This window comes from Hesperophylax consimilis, chromosome 24 (assembly GCF_061612785.1).
Source record: "Hesperophylax consimilis isolate HC1 chromosome 24, BYU_Hcon_1.0, whole genome shotgun sequence".
In the NCBI taxonomy this organism is placed as follows: Eukaryota; Metazoa; Arthropoda; class Insecta; order Trichoptera; family Limnephilidae; genus Hesperophylax; species Hesperophylax consimilis.
Window position 1 is genome coordinate 10,335,115 of NC_142859.1, and position 15,718 is coordinate 10,350,832.

The 15,718-nt window shown below is 32.9% G+C and overlaps 1 protein-coding gene across 1 annotated transcript in view; it reads right to left on the reverse strand.

Moving 5' to 3' along the window:
• Positions 1–1,091: 1,091 nt before the first annotated feature.
• Positions 1,092–15,718, reverse strand: part of LOC149411891 (uncharacterized) — a 36,079-nt gene continuing 21,452 nt past the window's right edge. Inside the window, exons 5-9 of the mRNA XM_089646535.1 lie at positions 9,178–9,376; positions 7,485–7,612; positions 5,068–5,237; positions 3,699–3,807; positions 1,092–2,936 (exon numbers count right to left, since the gene is read on the reverse strand). Coding sequence (XP_089502661.1) covers positions 2,888–2,936; positions 3,699–3,807; positions 5,068–5,237; positions 7,485–7,612; positions 9,178–9,376 — 655 coding nt within the window. The 3' untranslated portion in view covers positions 1,092–2,887. The remainder of the gene's footprint in view (positions 2,937–3,698; positions 3,808–5,067; positions 5,238–7,484; positions 7,613–9,177; positions 9,377–15,718) is intronic.

Sequence of the window (15,718 nt, forward strand, 5' to 3'; positions counted from 1 at the left end):
ACTACGCACCGGTGCCGAAGGGATCAATGACGCTAGTTCCTCAGAGCATCTTCCATTGTAATAATAATAATAATAATAATAATTGGATGACTTGTATAGCGCCGTTTTTGTGCAAAATCACCTCAAGGGCGCTACCGATAGAACAAGGACAGCATACCTACCTGACGCCTGTGCTCTAAAGATTGCAGTCCGTTTGTTAAGATTGGGGAATCTATCAAACGAACCGCCTGTTTTTGCACAGAGTCAAGGGTTTTTATCAGGTATTTAGGGGCTCCGGACCAGAGATGGCTGCCAAATTCGACAGTAGGGCGCACTTGCGATTTGTACAGGGTCAGCAGTTGTGTATTATTAAAGTATCTGCGGGCCCTGTACAGTACGCCCAGCTTCTGAGAGGCCAACTTTACTCTGGCTTCGATGGAGCCCCCGTACCTGAGCTGGTCACTTATAGTTATACCAAGCATATCAATGAGTAATCGACAATAATAATCAACTATAGTACAATCATTACTCACTTGTCTGAAGTAGGACCTCTGCAACAGCTCACAATTTCTCATGATACACTTGTTTATAAACTTCATTAGTTATTGCACTTTTTATTTACAGTTTCGTATCAAATTATTTTTGTAAATTTGTAGTTATTTTTTTAACGTTAGATTTTAAAATATGGTTGAATACACAATACCACTTTATATTGGGAACACATTATAAATCTCAAGTCATTTTCCTGCAACTTACTTTATGTGTTCTTCAACTGAATTGCATCGAGGAGGATTATTATACAAATAATATTAGAAACAATGACAAATTAACTCAATTAATTTCTAAAATGAAAGCAGGATATTATTTATTCAAGGTGGAGAAATGTTATTTCACTTAAACTAACATTATTTATTTTATTGGGTTTTATGCCCAGCATGGATTACATGGATTTTAAGAAAAGAAAATACTTAGTAAGCTATCCAAGTGAGTCCAGGAGTAACGAAAGTGTAAAAATTTCCTCAATTATCGATTGTGTAATTTTGTATTTTTCTTTCCTCATAATGTGATTAATATTTTTTTTAGGTTAGACCAAATAAAAACACACTTGCTGTAGGATTAAAAAAAGATTTGTGGTTTAGTGCTGCATTAAATTTATTTATTTGTAATACATAGTATTTGGCTCACTTTCATGTTAAACAAAACAATTATCTGAAATTGTTGTGTTGTGTATTGAAATTGCAGGGCAAATGCCTACAATATTAGGTTTTACAATGGCTTATTTTGTATCTTTTGAATTATGCTAATCTTTCTTAATTTTTCAAAATTTTTGTTCAAATTAAGGATTTTTTCAAAAATATATAAATTTATGTTTACATCGTAATCATGATTATGAAATTAACCTTTCCTTATCTGTGGTGTGTATTTACTACACATTGCTTCTAATAACTTTAATAACTCTATAAATATAATAAATTCTGGGTTCAGATTTTAGGTATTCCTCCGCTATACATTTATGCACTGAATTAAAAAAATAATATTTTACATAGTTTTCAAATTCAATTAAAAATCAGACATTTTTGTTAAAAATCGGGAACAAATACACCAATACAATCAACCGTGTGATACTAATACGCCAAGAGTGTGCGAGGAAATGACACGCTATTGATGTCCCGCTTTAATTCGCTATGCGGGAACATGAGATATCCACACATCTGTAGTTGTATTTTGATTTAGACCATCGATACCTACGACCGCACAGCTGTGTTTGTGCCAGCCGCCAGCCGCTAGCCAGTTGGCCGCGAACCGTCGTTAGATGTGGACCTCTTGCATGTTTCTTTAGCATCTACCGATGGTTTTTTCATGTTTTCAGCAATTAAATTACAATTATTATCACTTTTCATATAAAATATAATAAACATAATCGATTAGCTATGAATATTCATATTTTTCCGATATTAAATCGCTTATTTTGAGATGTGTATTGATTTTTTTAGCACAGTAAGGGAAAGGTTAAAATACAAACATTTTTTTATTTATTTTGAAAGAAGAATTAAAAAATATTGTGGAGGATAAATAGAATATTATAATAATATAAAATTATAATCAAATAAAATTTAATTTGTTTTAAATTATACATACAACATTTTTGTAGGATTATTTTGATAAATATAATAAATTAATAATATTTTCTCCAAACACAGCAAACATATTTTGTAGCAACATTAGTATGTGGCATGGCATGTGGCAAATTTTTTTTGTTTAGGTATAACTGAAATGTTTTGTAAGCAACACTCATCTCGTCAGGGTTTACGTTAACCCCGAAGAGGTGATCATTGTTTACGAAACTTATCGATTGTACCTACACAATAAAAGTGGTTAGAACTAATTTTAGTTTAATTTAAATTAATGATATTTTGTTAGTATTAAATAAGCACTTACATAATAATAATTATTTTACATGTTACTGTAATGTCTACAGCTTGACACGGTTATGTTTGCAGTCCTTGGTGACGCTAGCGTAGATTTTGTGGACGTAAAAATCTCTGGCCGCCTGCAAAGGTAACTGTGTCAAGCTTTAGAGAGCAATGTTCGTAAAACCAAAGAAAAGGCAGCTTTTAGATGGAGAGCATTATGCTAATCGCCCACATGCGCTATTTCCATTGGAAATGTATGGTTAGGGGAGGGTTTTGCTCATTTGTGAGACTAGCTTTATGGTCAGAAAATGATGAAAAAAACAGACTTTAGATGGTTATGTATTATATTATGGTATGAAAATTACATCACTTATTTTCGTCATCTGGGCCAATCTGGGATATTTTAGGTTCGCAGTTTATGTTAAGTGGATATGTACATAGTTTGCTCTCAGATGTTTGAATATGTACAATTAAAGTCAAACAAATAATATTTTTCACAAGTTAGATTCACCATTGTCCATATTGTCATCTTGTGCAAGGGCCCTGAAAAAGAAAATACACCAATAATTATTTATTATTTGACTGACAATAAACGCATATGTTGATCGTTGAACATCCGAAAAGTTTTACAGTTGTTTGTTCTTTTTACTACATAAAACAACTTTTCATTTTCAATGGAGTTTTCTTTTCTGAAGTCGAATAAAACGTTTGAAACATGTTCTAAGACAGCAATATATCTGTCTGAATTTGTGTCAACTCTGACTGCAACACCTGTAACACCGTATCAAAATTCCTAACGTTCTATAATGTTTCATAGAATTTAGAGCACAGATGTTAGGTCCTTGTTCTAACAGTATTTCAATGGAAGATGCTCCTAGGAACTTGTGTGCAGTCGGGAAACAAGCGCCGCCTACATTTGTCCACGGTTGACATTAAATTTCTCACACGAGACTGGGTGTCTTCTCTGACTTGTTCTTATGTTATTAGTTCGGCTGTAGAATGATTTGCCGGCATTTGTGTTTCCTCCCTCCCACGACATGGGGTTTATTCAAGATCTAAATTCACTCCTTCCTTTTTTCAAAAATACTCTTCACACAGTACCCCTATAGATGGCATACATAGTACACTGGCCCTGAGGGGAATAATTTAAAGACATTAACTATTAATGAATATTATACAGGTAGGTAAATATCATTAAAAATGTTTTTCTTTAGATAAAGTTTTAAGACTAGAGGCTTTTTTGTGAAAAACTCAGTTCTTTTTGTCAAGAGAGTAGGTTGTTATAAAGTTGTAAATAGTTCTTACCCTAACTCATCAGTTTGTTCTTTTGGATTGTCTGGAAGGGACATGGTAATCTCGAAATTGTTGAAAGATCCATTACGAACGTATCCTTGGTTCACCCGTCCGCCGCCATCTTTAAAAATAGATGAAAAAATATATTAGTTACAAACATAGATAATAGAAACAAATTAAGAGGCATGAAAGCGTGCTGACTGTTGCCTAACTACGACCAAACTGCATAGACTATCAAAGCGGCTATGTAACGAAAGTTATGCATTCCGGGTGTAGGTAGAAACTAAGGCGGGATGCTGCTGTGCATAGATGTGATTTGCAGAAGTATGGGAACATGCGTTTTGCTCCCTTGTTTCTATTTTTTATGGTTACAAATCATCTATTGTGGATAAATAATCAAATTGGATTAAATGTTGAATCTGTTAGCCTAGAAAGAGTTTGTGGCATTTCAATCTATCATTAATTTTAAGAAAGAGATGCTTGGTTATTTTTGGCATGTAGAGCGGATGAACTGAGAAAGGAGTATGAGGAGAGTAATGACGGGAAAGTCATGTTAATAAGTTAATGGTAGAGTCAGAATAATAGAAGAGTATGTATGACAAGATATTATATGAATGTGAATGAAACAGTGTGTGCTGAGACAGTTATGTGTGGCGGTCTATCCTCTACTATGTCTTCCCTTGTTGAGAAACGGCGTGATGGTTAGTTAGGTTAGGTTGTTAGATTAGAGTAGGTATGTGTTTTATTTAAGATCTGTACAAACGAGTATGGTAAAGAAGGTTTGAACCATGATATCAAGATTAAGCTCACTGAAATAATGCACCAGATTGTCCATAGATGTCTCTATTCCAGTAGGGCATCATCTACAACAGTAGGGCCATGGGCCCAAAAGCCCTGGACGGGGAAATTCGAGAACAATTTGAAGCCGTGGGGTGAGGGGGAAGGAGCATGAAAAATGCCAAAACCTACTTAAATTTTTTAATGACATCCCATTCCTTGTCTTATCAAATACTCCCAAAAATCATAAACCGGTATAAATACATTAACACAAAAATTCAATAATAATAGTTCATTATGCACCCACTTTGAATACAAATCGGTTAAAAGTTAGTCATATAAGATGGCTACCAGGCAATTTCCCCTCACCATAGTTTTGGCTTCAATGTCATTCATACAAACATGCACTAATGCTCTGTCCAGGGCTTTTTAGGTTCACGAGTTCCACTGCGAACAACAGGTTGAGACCAAGGCGCTTTACTAAGGCGTTATATTGGAATTTATTGGATAATAAAAGTGATTGACCTGTTTTAACGGTACCCATGTATTTTTTAAAATGACTTTTCTTCAATGTTCTGTTTTGTCATGAAACCTATTTACTTACAGCTTGGTTGTTCCTCGATTGAATATCTGGGGGGTCCTGTAACATCATTCCAGACCCTTTCGTCGTACGTGTCATCTCCGTAAAGTGGTGGCACAGTCTGGTTCGGGGTCGGGAACAGCGACAGGTTACTCTTTCTGTTTTGTACCAGACTCTCGCGCTGTGAGGGGGTCCTACAAATATAAAAATATATTGAAATTTTTGAAAATAACTCGAAACTTATATCCCAAAATACAGAATTATTAGATTGGTTCTTTTCGGCACCTATACAATGCGGCGTGAATGTTGTCCCTGTGTTGGTGGTGAGTGCACGCAAACCAAACATTCTTGAAATATCTTTGTGCGTAGGCTTATATTATATAGTGGCTTGGAATTCATATACATATATGATGATGGTTGGCAATCGACTAAAGTAGTGAATCTAGCCAAAAGAACCTAGTGATCTAAATCTAATCTAGGTGGTTTTGATCTAGCTAGAAGACCTCAGATCATAAAATTATTTTATGATATGAGTGTGAGACCAACGAATTTTTAGGCTCTAGGATGTTTTGTTTTGCAAAAATTTAAATGTAACATTGTCATCAAATGTTATTAATTTGACAGTTGAGAGGTTAAATGCCAATTCATAGTTGTCTTCAGCTTTTGAACAAATTGTGAACATCAGAACAGGACAACTATGTTCAAGTCGTGAGTTTATTATAATTTGATAGAAAGCTGAAACGCACCTAGAATCGGTGTTTAACACGGACCTTTTAAATGTAAAAAAAAACAAAATGGCGCAGAATGGCCATTTGATGACTTTGTCTCATGTGAATTTCTGCGAAACAACAGGGTGTTAGTATTGTATCCAGTGGCGGCTCGTCTAAGAAGGTCTAATGGTCAAAGAACACCCAAAATATGTTGCAATAGTATTAATATAAAAAAGAATTCAACAAACTACCCGATTATTAATTTATTTTTAATATTCGTGCATATTCATATGGTAATAGCGAGTTCCAGTGCCATCTAAGGTCCAAATGAGAAACTGCTGTGTACCTAGCGTGGGTCACTTCAAGTTTTATCCCAAAACTATCTCCTTTCTTTCTCTTTGCTATACAGACAAAGGAGGTAAACACTATCATGTCTGACGTATGCTTAGTATCATACAAAATTTATTTTCAAGGAGTTTTCGGACATGACCGCGGTGAGATAGAGATATCTACGACCTAAGATTATTAAGGTATTGGAGGGAGATGTGAAAAAAATGTCAGTCGTAAGTGTTTTGTGTTATAAATGATAGCCACCTTGAACTTGAAATTATGCTTAACCATTGTTGACGTAATTTGCATGGAATAATTAAAATGTCTAATTCTGCGGATATCGTACCGAAATAAATCGCAAAAAATTCATTGAATCATGACAAACGTATTCAAATAAAGTGACAATTAGTTTATGTTACAAGAGAGAAAAATAATGAGGTTAAAAACAAAAGTTATCATTTTTATCAGTGCATTTGCGGGTGCAATAAAATGAATATACATGTACTTTTGCTTTCATTGTTTAGTTTTTAAGTCTACTGATAAACAATTGACTGAGTTTGGAGTTAATACAAATTAAAATTAAAACTTTTAATGGGAGAAGATCTTTAAAAGAAAAAAAAAATTAGTTATACAGGGTGTATCGGCACGTACCCGACAAACTTTAACCACCCTTAGCACATTTGGAGTAAAAAATGTTATGGGCACTTTGCTGTCCGGTAACATTTTTTTTAATAAAAAATTTATTATTCATATTTTCACCACATGTCACCAATGTTTTATCCTTTGTCAAAGTTTGAAAACCCATCTGGCAATATTTTGTTCGAGTTTCGTTGAATAATGTACGTACGTACCTACGTTGGCGCGCACAACGAAATGGCACGGCACCATTCGTCTCATTTTTAACTATTATTATTTAGTGTGTACGAAAGAGCGAGGACACTTTTTGACACACTTGCTAATAACAGCTGTTGAACACAAGATTCAATGCAAATGACAGTGACGGAGAGTGGATTTTTTTATTTATTTTTTGTTTTTAATGGAAAAAAAATGTTACCGGACACTAAAGCACCCATAACATTTTTTACTCCAAATGTGCTGAGGAATAGCTGGTTAAAGTTTGTCGGGTACTTGCCGATACACCCTGTATGTGTAAATAAATAATCTTAAATTAAACAATATTGTACTGACGGCTTCAGAATAGGTGGTTACCAGCAAATTAATTACATTATTGGCGTTTTTATAATATTCATAACGCATTAGCAATAAGTATTAACATTTCATATTCTTTTTTTTTTATTGACCTTTCACTTTTGGACCCCTGGAGCCACCTCTGATTGTCTCCATTACGTGTATGCATTTGAGTTAACCGTATTTCTAATAGCATAATTTAGTTAATCTTACTGAACATAATCGTAGAAGAATCTGTATTTCCACATCATTAACAGCACCACCATGAATACTCCTATTATTCCTAAAGATATTCCTAGCCACATCCAGAATATTCCTACATCGTTTGGCGGGTAGAAAACCTAGAAATAATAAATTTTAATGAAGTACCATTTTAAGCTATATAAAATAGAGAAGTCTGCATCACACATGAAGATTTATATTTTGTTTTTTGGTATGATTTGAGATTTTCACAGCCAAAAGTTTTATAGTGAATTGTTTTTGGGCTATTTTGCCGTGTTGGGCTATCTCCTTCTTTAGCCAATGTTTCGGTCAGCATTCGCAGCACGGTATCGCATCTTTATACATAAACACACATTTCACGCCAACCTTAGATTACACATTTGCCCTGATGATGGACACTGCAATGCTGTCCGAAACATTGGCTAAAGAAGGAGATAGCGCAACACGGCATAATACCCCAAAAACAATTCACTATAATTTTGTTTTTTGTTTATAATATACAAAACAGATGGTTAACATTAAAAAATGCATAGAAATAACACAGAACAAATTCCAACTGTCCAATGACGGTGTGTAACAATATGTAAGAATAAAAAAATAAGGGCAATAATGTATCGTAAATGGTTGTTTATCAGTTGTGTAAAATTTTAAATAATTTTTATATTATGGTCGACACATTCGCACAATAGTTTTTTTTTACATTAACTCCACATAGACCCTGAAAATATTTTTTCCCCTCGGGGTCTATGTCATCTTTGAGAATGCTGTGTGGAGGGTCTTTTTTTGGGGACAAGAAGAAGTGAACATGGGTTTTGAAGAAGCTAATTTTGTAAATCGTTCCAAAGTTTCAGATTTTCTTGGTAGAAGGTGATCGATTTTGACTGGGAATGGACTTGAAGAGGTATTCTATTTTATCAGGGAGAGGTATGCGGCGCGTAGAGGGGATTCTCATGTTCTCTTGGCAATCGAACGATACTCATGGACCTTGCCGAATGTTATGTGACTTGTTAAATTTTTGGCAAAAAACTTATTCTTCCTTATTTAGCAGTAATTTGAATGATATGAAAACACACTTTCCTAGGGAAACTTACTTTATACATAGGCTTTAACCAATCTTTACAGAAATGTTTTTGCCTCGGTCAGCATTCAATGGCAGAGTCGTTCTGCTACCAATAGGTCACAAGTCGGTAACTGCTTGTACCTAAGAGGCTGTTATTGTTTGGCCTGGTCGAGCAGTGTCGAGCACCTCAAGCATTTTCCTAATTAAATGTCGGATGTAATTATTATATAGGTACATCTGTGATTTGGAAATGCCAGAGGAAAGATGAAAGTAGACTGAATGCTGTAGAAATGAGATCTTTGATCTCGCGTGGTAAAACGAGACCTAGACAAATCTCATGCGAAGTCACCAAGCGAGCATATCACTCGGGGTGACCTACGGCACGGGCGTTGGTTATCCAATAAATGGTTCCCCGGGCGTAGATACTCATACCTGGCTCCCAAATTTTAAAAACAAGGATATAAGCGTAGTAGTTAAGATGAAAGAGATGCTTGAATTTTTTGGTCATGTAGAATAACGAGACATAGAAACGGCGTGATGGTAAGATCAAGCCAATCATTATAAATGCAGATATTTTTAGAGTTTGTATTTTCAAAATGAAGAATAATAGTGTAAAAGACTTACTACTAGTCCCAGTCTCGTCAGATTTACATGTTTAGCGTAATTCTTCCACATGTCATCCATGTGCGCCACGGTCATCTCATACGTGCCAGTTTCATTGTCGAAATGCACTCCGATGGAATAATGGACTTCCACACACCTGGTGCTGTCGGGCCAGTCGATGTTACACCGGGTGATGACGTGGTAGTTGACATTGTCGGAACTAGAAGAAAAATACCGAAAATTATTAATATTTATTTATTTATTTATTTCACGCCTATTAAGGCTTTTACATACATATATATAAAAAAATATTAACGATTTTATACATGAAAATAGTGCAGGCGACTATTTAAAACAATTGCAGAAAAATAACTATAAAGTCAAAATATCACTGAACTTGATCTACACAGCATACAGGCACAAAACATAAAAAATCCAAAATATTTTTTTCAGTTTAAAAAATTATTATGTGTTAGTCAAATCAAATTAAATACCTCTACTAAAATATTCCACTACTTGATGAAAATAACTTCAATAGGGTATGCTTATATATTGAAATTGATGTACTAAATATATCAACAACATCGTAGTATTTGTTTCCTAGCTGTGGAATCCGTCGCATAGGAGTGTGATATTGGGACGTTGAAATAGAATTGCTACAATAATATGGTAGGTACTGTCTTGTAACCGACCTGCTTGGAAAATGAAAAGATATTACATATAATACATCAGGGGTATCAAACATTGAATCAATAATTTTATACAAACAGGTTAAAACGGAAATAATTCTGCGATCAGATAATTTTATTAAATTTAATGAACAAAGTACGTTATCGTAATTAATATCTACAAGCAAAAGATGCAAACTGTTCATTTATAAACCAAAATACGACCGGTTGTTGTTGTCGTTACCAACGGCTGTGAGTCATGGAGAACAAATTGCTTTTATATTTAAAGAATTCATTCATTTTCAAACATTGAATGTTTTATCTTTTAGCAGGATTTGGTATATCTGGAGGGGTCTGTCCGCACTGTCCCCTTGTGAGTTTATGTGGAAACAAACAGATTATACATATAATACAAAGATAAACATATATTACATATTGAGTCAATTGAAGTTTAGCCAAAAAAGTTTCTTATGCTAAAGTTGCTATGATGGATTGTGTCTTAAAACTAATTTTAGGTAAGGAGGATAGAAAGATGAATATAGGATAAGGATAGGAGATGCTCCCGATGTATTCTATGCTCAAGCATTAATATACAATAAAATTAAACATTGTATTTGAAGGGAGTGGGAGTCGTGAAATTTAATAGTTTCGGTGTAATTTGAAAAGCGCAAGTTTAGCCCTATTATTAGCACTATTACTGGAAGAAGGGTGAGTGCAGGAAACTCTAAACAGAGGACTGAATGTGGCAGTTAAGAGGAAACTAAAAGCCAAAAATGTGTATATTCTTGGTATACCTTATATTGTAGGTAATAGGCAGTAAAATCGCTTGACAAACGGAGCCTAGAAACGTTCGATTTTAAGCACAAAACTGGTTTTTATTTATTTTGTAAATAATTTTATAAGAAAGCAAAAAAGTTAATCAAGTGAAACTGTCACAGATAATCTTAGCTATAATACTGTATTTTTTAAAAGTTGTTTTCTTTACGCATTCACACATTTCTATTGAAAAAAAAATTTTTTTTTGGTAGTTTACATTTATATTTTTCATTGAGTAATTTATTATTTTATTTGTATTTTACTCAAGCGAAACGATAGGAAAACCTTCAATTTATCTAAGGTATATTTTTGGTATTCATAATGTACACCAATTCGTTATAAAGATTAATCAAAATAGTGATTTAGCATTAAGCTTCGCCTTAAAGAAGTAAGGTTAGGAGTTCACAATGGTGTGCTGATACCAACCCTGATGTACGGTCAAGTAAGTGAGGTCAAGAACTGTCAGAGGAAGGATAAAAATAAACTGAATACTGCAGAAATGAGATCCCTGTAATAGAAGGATGTAAGCGGTGTACACTAGTTGCCATTGTACAAATCCTGAAATAATTCAATGATGATGTAAGCTAATAAATAATATATAGAAAGGAACGTTTAAATAAAAAAAACTTGTTATTTCTGACATATTTATTTTTAAACTAATAAATTACATAAATTTCTCCATGAGACATTTAAAACACTTTAACACAATAACAATAAAAGTAAAATATTTTTAATATATATTTTTTTTAATTTGTAAAATACGTCACAATGAAATAAGCCATAAGGTTCACATTTTATTTTTGATATATTTCAATAATTAAAATAATGATGAAGATTGGCCTTGTACAGCACAAAAATTGCTGCCAAACACAAATAACCTTTGTATAAACTTTCAAGTTACACTTCTTATTTACTTTCTACTAGCTGAATTCCAGTCAAGTGTGCAAAATTTCATCAATCTCAGAATAAAACTGTAGATTTGTTTTAAAACAAACCCACATCGGGACAATCTTCTTTTTTAATTATTAAGCATTTTGATTTCGGCTGCCGGTGAGTGATTTGAAATTGTATTCAATGCGTAAAATTATTTAAATTCAATGAAATTTTATTTTTCAAAATTGGCACTGATACGTATAAATCGTATCAGACAATCAATAATAAAGTAGCAAAATTATTTAATTAATCAATAATTCTTTAATTGAAATGTGTATTTCTTTTGTTTAAATAGATAGTATTTTTATTATGTCATTGGACAGACGTCGTAATTTGAATTCTTCTCTTGAAAAAAATATTTAACTAAAAAACAAATACTTTTTTTTCAATACATTTTTTCAACTTCACAAATCCTATAATCATAATATCCCGTGATTTTTAACGGGTCTCTGCTAATAGTACTATATATGCAGAATAGAAGAAAAACACGGGTACTGACCATTCCCGGCTAACTCGGAGTCAGTTGAGTTAGATAGGTTCCTATGCACGGTGTCTGGAAACTCGCAGTACAAGCGGGAAACTGGTGAATATAATATAATATATATTTTATTTGATTTTTTGTTTTCGAGTAAATCTAGTCGAAAGTTGGAATACTGGTTTCCGGACACCACGTATATTAGAAAAATAATTATTTTTTATATTTTATCCAAGATTTGGTATCTGATGTGAAGAGCTAAGACAAAATGGTACCAAGAAAATTAATACTAAAACTTGCATCACTATATATATGAAACAACCGTGTTATGATATTTTCAAAAAAGTTACCAATCGGCACCGTGTTAACAATATTATAATCTAATATCTTAAAATAGTTGATTTTATGTTCTAATAGCCAACATTATTGAACATTATAATAATAATGAAATTATTTATTGTTATTATTATTGTGTATTATATTAAATGCTACATGTATTACAAAACGTATCATCCTAATAGCGTAAAAACGGATTTCCGCAAAAATATTTAAAAAAAATACAAATATGCAGCAAATGCTACAGGTTATATATACACATTTCCGATTATTTTATTCTTGAAGACATTTATAAACAGATTTCCGGAATAAACGGATTTCCGGAAATTCTTATAAATACGCTGGATGACATCACTGATCTTATCTACACATTGATGCATTACATTTAAATATAAATTTTCCGTAAAATTTTATGTAACATGATATGTTATGCCTGCATAAAAAAATATAACCACATACATGTTATTAGAGTGAAAATATTATTAATAAATGCAAAAATATAAACAGCAAGATGATTTATACTATTACAGAAATTATTAATAGAATGCAAAATAATTATCTTAAGTTATTACTAAATATATATAATTATTTTATTTAACTATTTGGCAAACGCGGCGGTAATTACGTAATTGAATGAATAAAAAATTATTAAAAAAAACATTGGTCTAGTATGAAACTTACATTTAGTTAAAGAGTGTTATTTTTATTTATGAATATATATATCTTTTCAAAGAAACTTATAAATATAAATGCATTCTTCAAATATTTATAGATGCCCAACATCAAGGTTAAACGTAACGTACGTTTTAATCTACATAGATCATAGTTCATAGATAGCGTTAATTTAATTATTTTATTAAAATGCACTTTTTGCGAGTTATGCTTTACAATATGAATATGAATAAATACAGGGTTTTCCAATAAGAGGTGTTATTTTGATATTCAATCGTAAAAGATCAATGGTTTCGTTGCTTGTGTGGCACGTAGCGCCGTCTCGTTGAAAGCAAACGTTGTCCAGATCAATACCATCCAATTCCGGCCATAAAAAATCATTAATCATCTCTCGATAGCGCAATCCATTCACCGTAACTGTTGCTCCAGTCTCATTTTCGAAAAAGTAAGGTCCAATGACTCCGCCGGACCATAAACCGCACCAAACAGTCACACGTTGAGGATAGAGAGGCTTTTCAACAATAACTCTTGGGTTTTCCGAGCCCCAAATGCGACAATTTTGCGTGTTGACGAAGCCACCGAGGTGGAAATGGGCCTCATCACTCAAGATGATTTGCATTTGATTCACTCAGGTGAATTTTAATAATTTCAATGCATTGTTGAAACGTGTATCGTTCCATTTTTATTAATGGCGTAGTTTCTACTTGTCAAATATCAAAAAATGACAGCTTCAAAAGTAACATCTACCGAAATAGCGGACTATTCAAAATAAAACCTCTTATTGGAAAACTCTGTTGTTTTGTCCGTATATAAACTCATTATTTCAAGAAAGGCATACAAATACAATATTGTATCGACGATTCAATCTAAAAAAGCATTACTTGCAAAAGTGTATTTAATGAAATAATGAAATTAACGCCATCTACGAACGTGTTGATTACAACGTGACGTTAATTGATGAATGCGCATGAAAATATTCTTTACTCCCAACGGAGTACAACTCCCGCTTTGTAAATACACACGAGACCACGCACCGCACCGCTTCAAATTACCAAAGAAGTCAAAAGGGCAACACAAAGTGTACGAAACAAAAACATGGGCTGTGTTTTATATTTTAAAAAAACCCTTCGCCAAACAATTACTTGCGCATTTATAAAAGAAGCAAAACGAATACAACATCGGCTATAAATCAACTCACACATTCCTTTAACCCTTTGTCGCAAACGTATGTCGCTACTAGAAACGATTTGTACCTTCTTAACGCCGCCGTGAGCCCAGATTATTAAAGATTTTTTGATAGTTGTGAGCGACTCAAGTACGTTGAGTGGCCCGTGAGTACGAAGCCAATGGTTTCCATGTGAATATTGCAGGACGATTTTTTATATCAAATTTCGTGTGAATCGTACATAACTGGAATTAATATTTATCTTGTAAGGGCTACTACAGTCAAAATTTTTGTGAAATATTATTATAATATAACATATTTATAATATATTATAATGAAGTAATAGATATTGACCGGTCAGTGGTTGAGTGGGCATAGCGCTTGGGTCTCACCCGAGCGTCGCGTGTTCGATTCCTCGGCTGGCTAAGTCCTCCATCACAACACAAGCAACATTTTCGGCTTTCTGTGGTGGTAGTAGGAGATTTTCAAACATTGTTGGGTTATTCGTAACCTGGGAATGTTTGTCTTTCTTTTAAAGTTTAATTTAATTTAATTAATATTCTAATCGTCTATGAAAAAATATTTAACTTTGAACAATTCATCAAATTTCAAATATACTATTCAAATTCTGTGAAAGTCATATTCAAGTTCTGTTACTATCCAATTGTGAAACATCGACCCATAGTGGAATAATAACACAACTTAAATAAAACTTTCAGAGAACTTGAATTTTAACTATTAAATTTGATAAATTGTTCAAATTCTGTGAAAAACTTATTAACATTTAAAATTTAACGGACGTGAAAGTGGCAATTTATTCTTTCAAATTGTTTTCGTACAAATAACGTACAATATAGGTATAAATTGTTGTACAGGATTGTATCGATAACCCATTGGCATTTTCGTGCAGACATTCTCAGCACCCGGAATTTATTTTCCATAATCACAAATAAAACAAAAAATCAATACTTTTTAGTATTTCGCACACTGGGCGTAAAATCGTAACAAGTTCAAAGATTTATTTTAATGTTAGACAATTGTATTATTTGGCAAAGTTTTGGTTATATCGGACCTAATCTAATGTCTAATTTATGTCCTCTAAATACCTTACAATGAACATTTAAGGAAAGTTGTTTTTAACAGAATGTGAACAATTCACCAAATTTAGAAGTTAATTTTAAGTTCGGTAAAGGTTCTATTCAAGTTCTGTTACTATACGAGTATCATTATCGGCCAGATGTTTCACATAACAAAACTAATAACTGAACTTGAATACAACTTTAATAAAACTCGAAAATTAGCATTGAAATCTGTATCATATTATTTATCTGATTAATTGTTCAGACAAATTCTGTTATATTTACACAATCAAGTCGGCGAAGATGTTCATTATAAGGTATTTAAGGAACAAAATAGAATGTAAACAAATAGGAAGAAAAAACATCTTTATGTTTGGGTGGCAGAGTGGTGTTTTAATTTTTTGGCGACTTGTAGAGA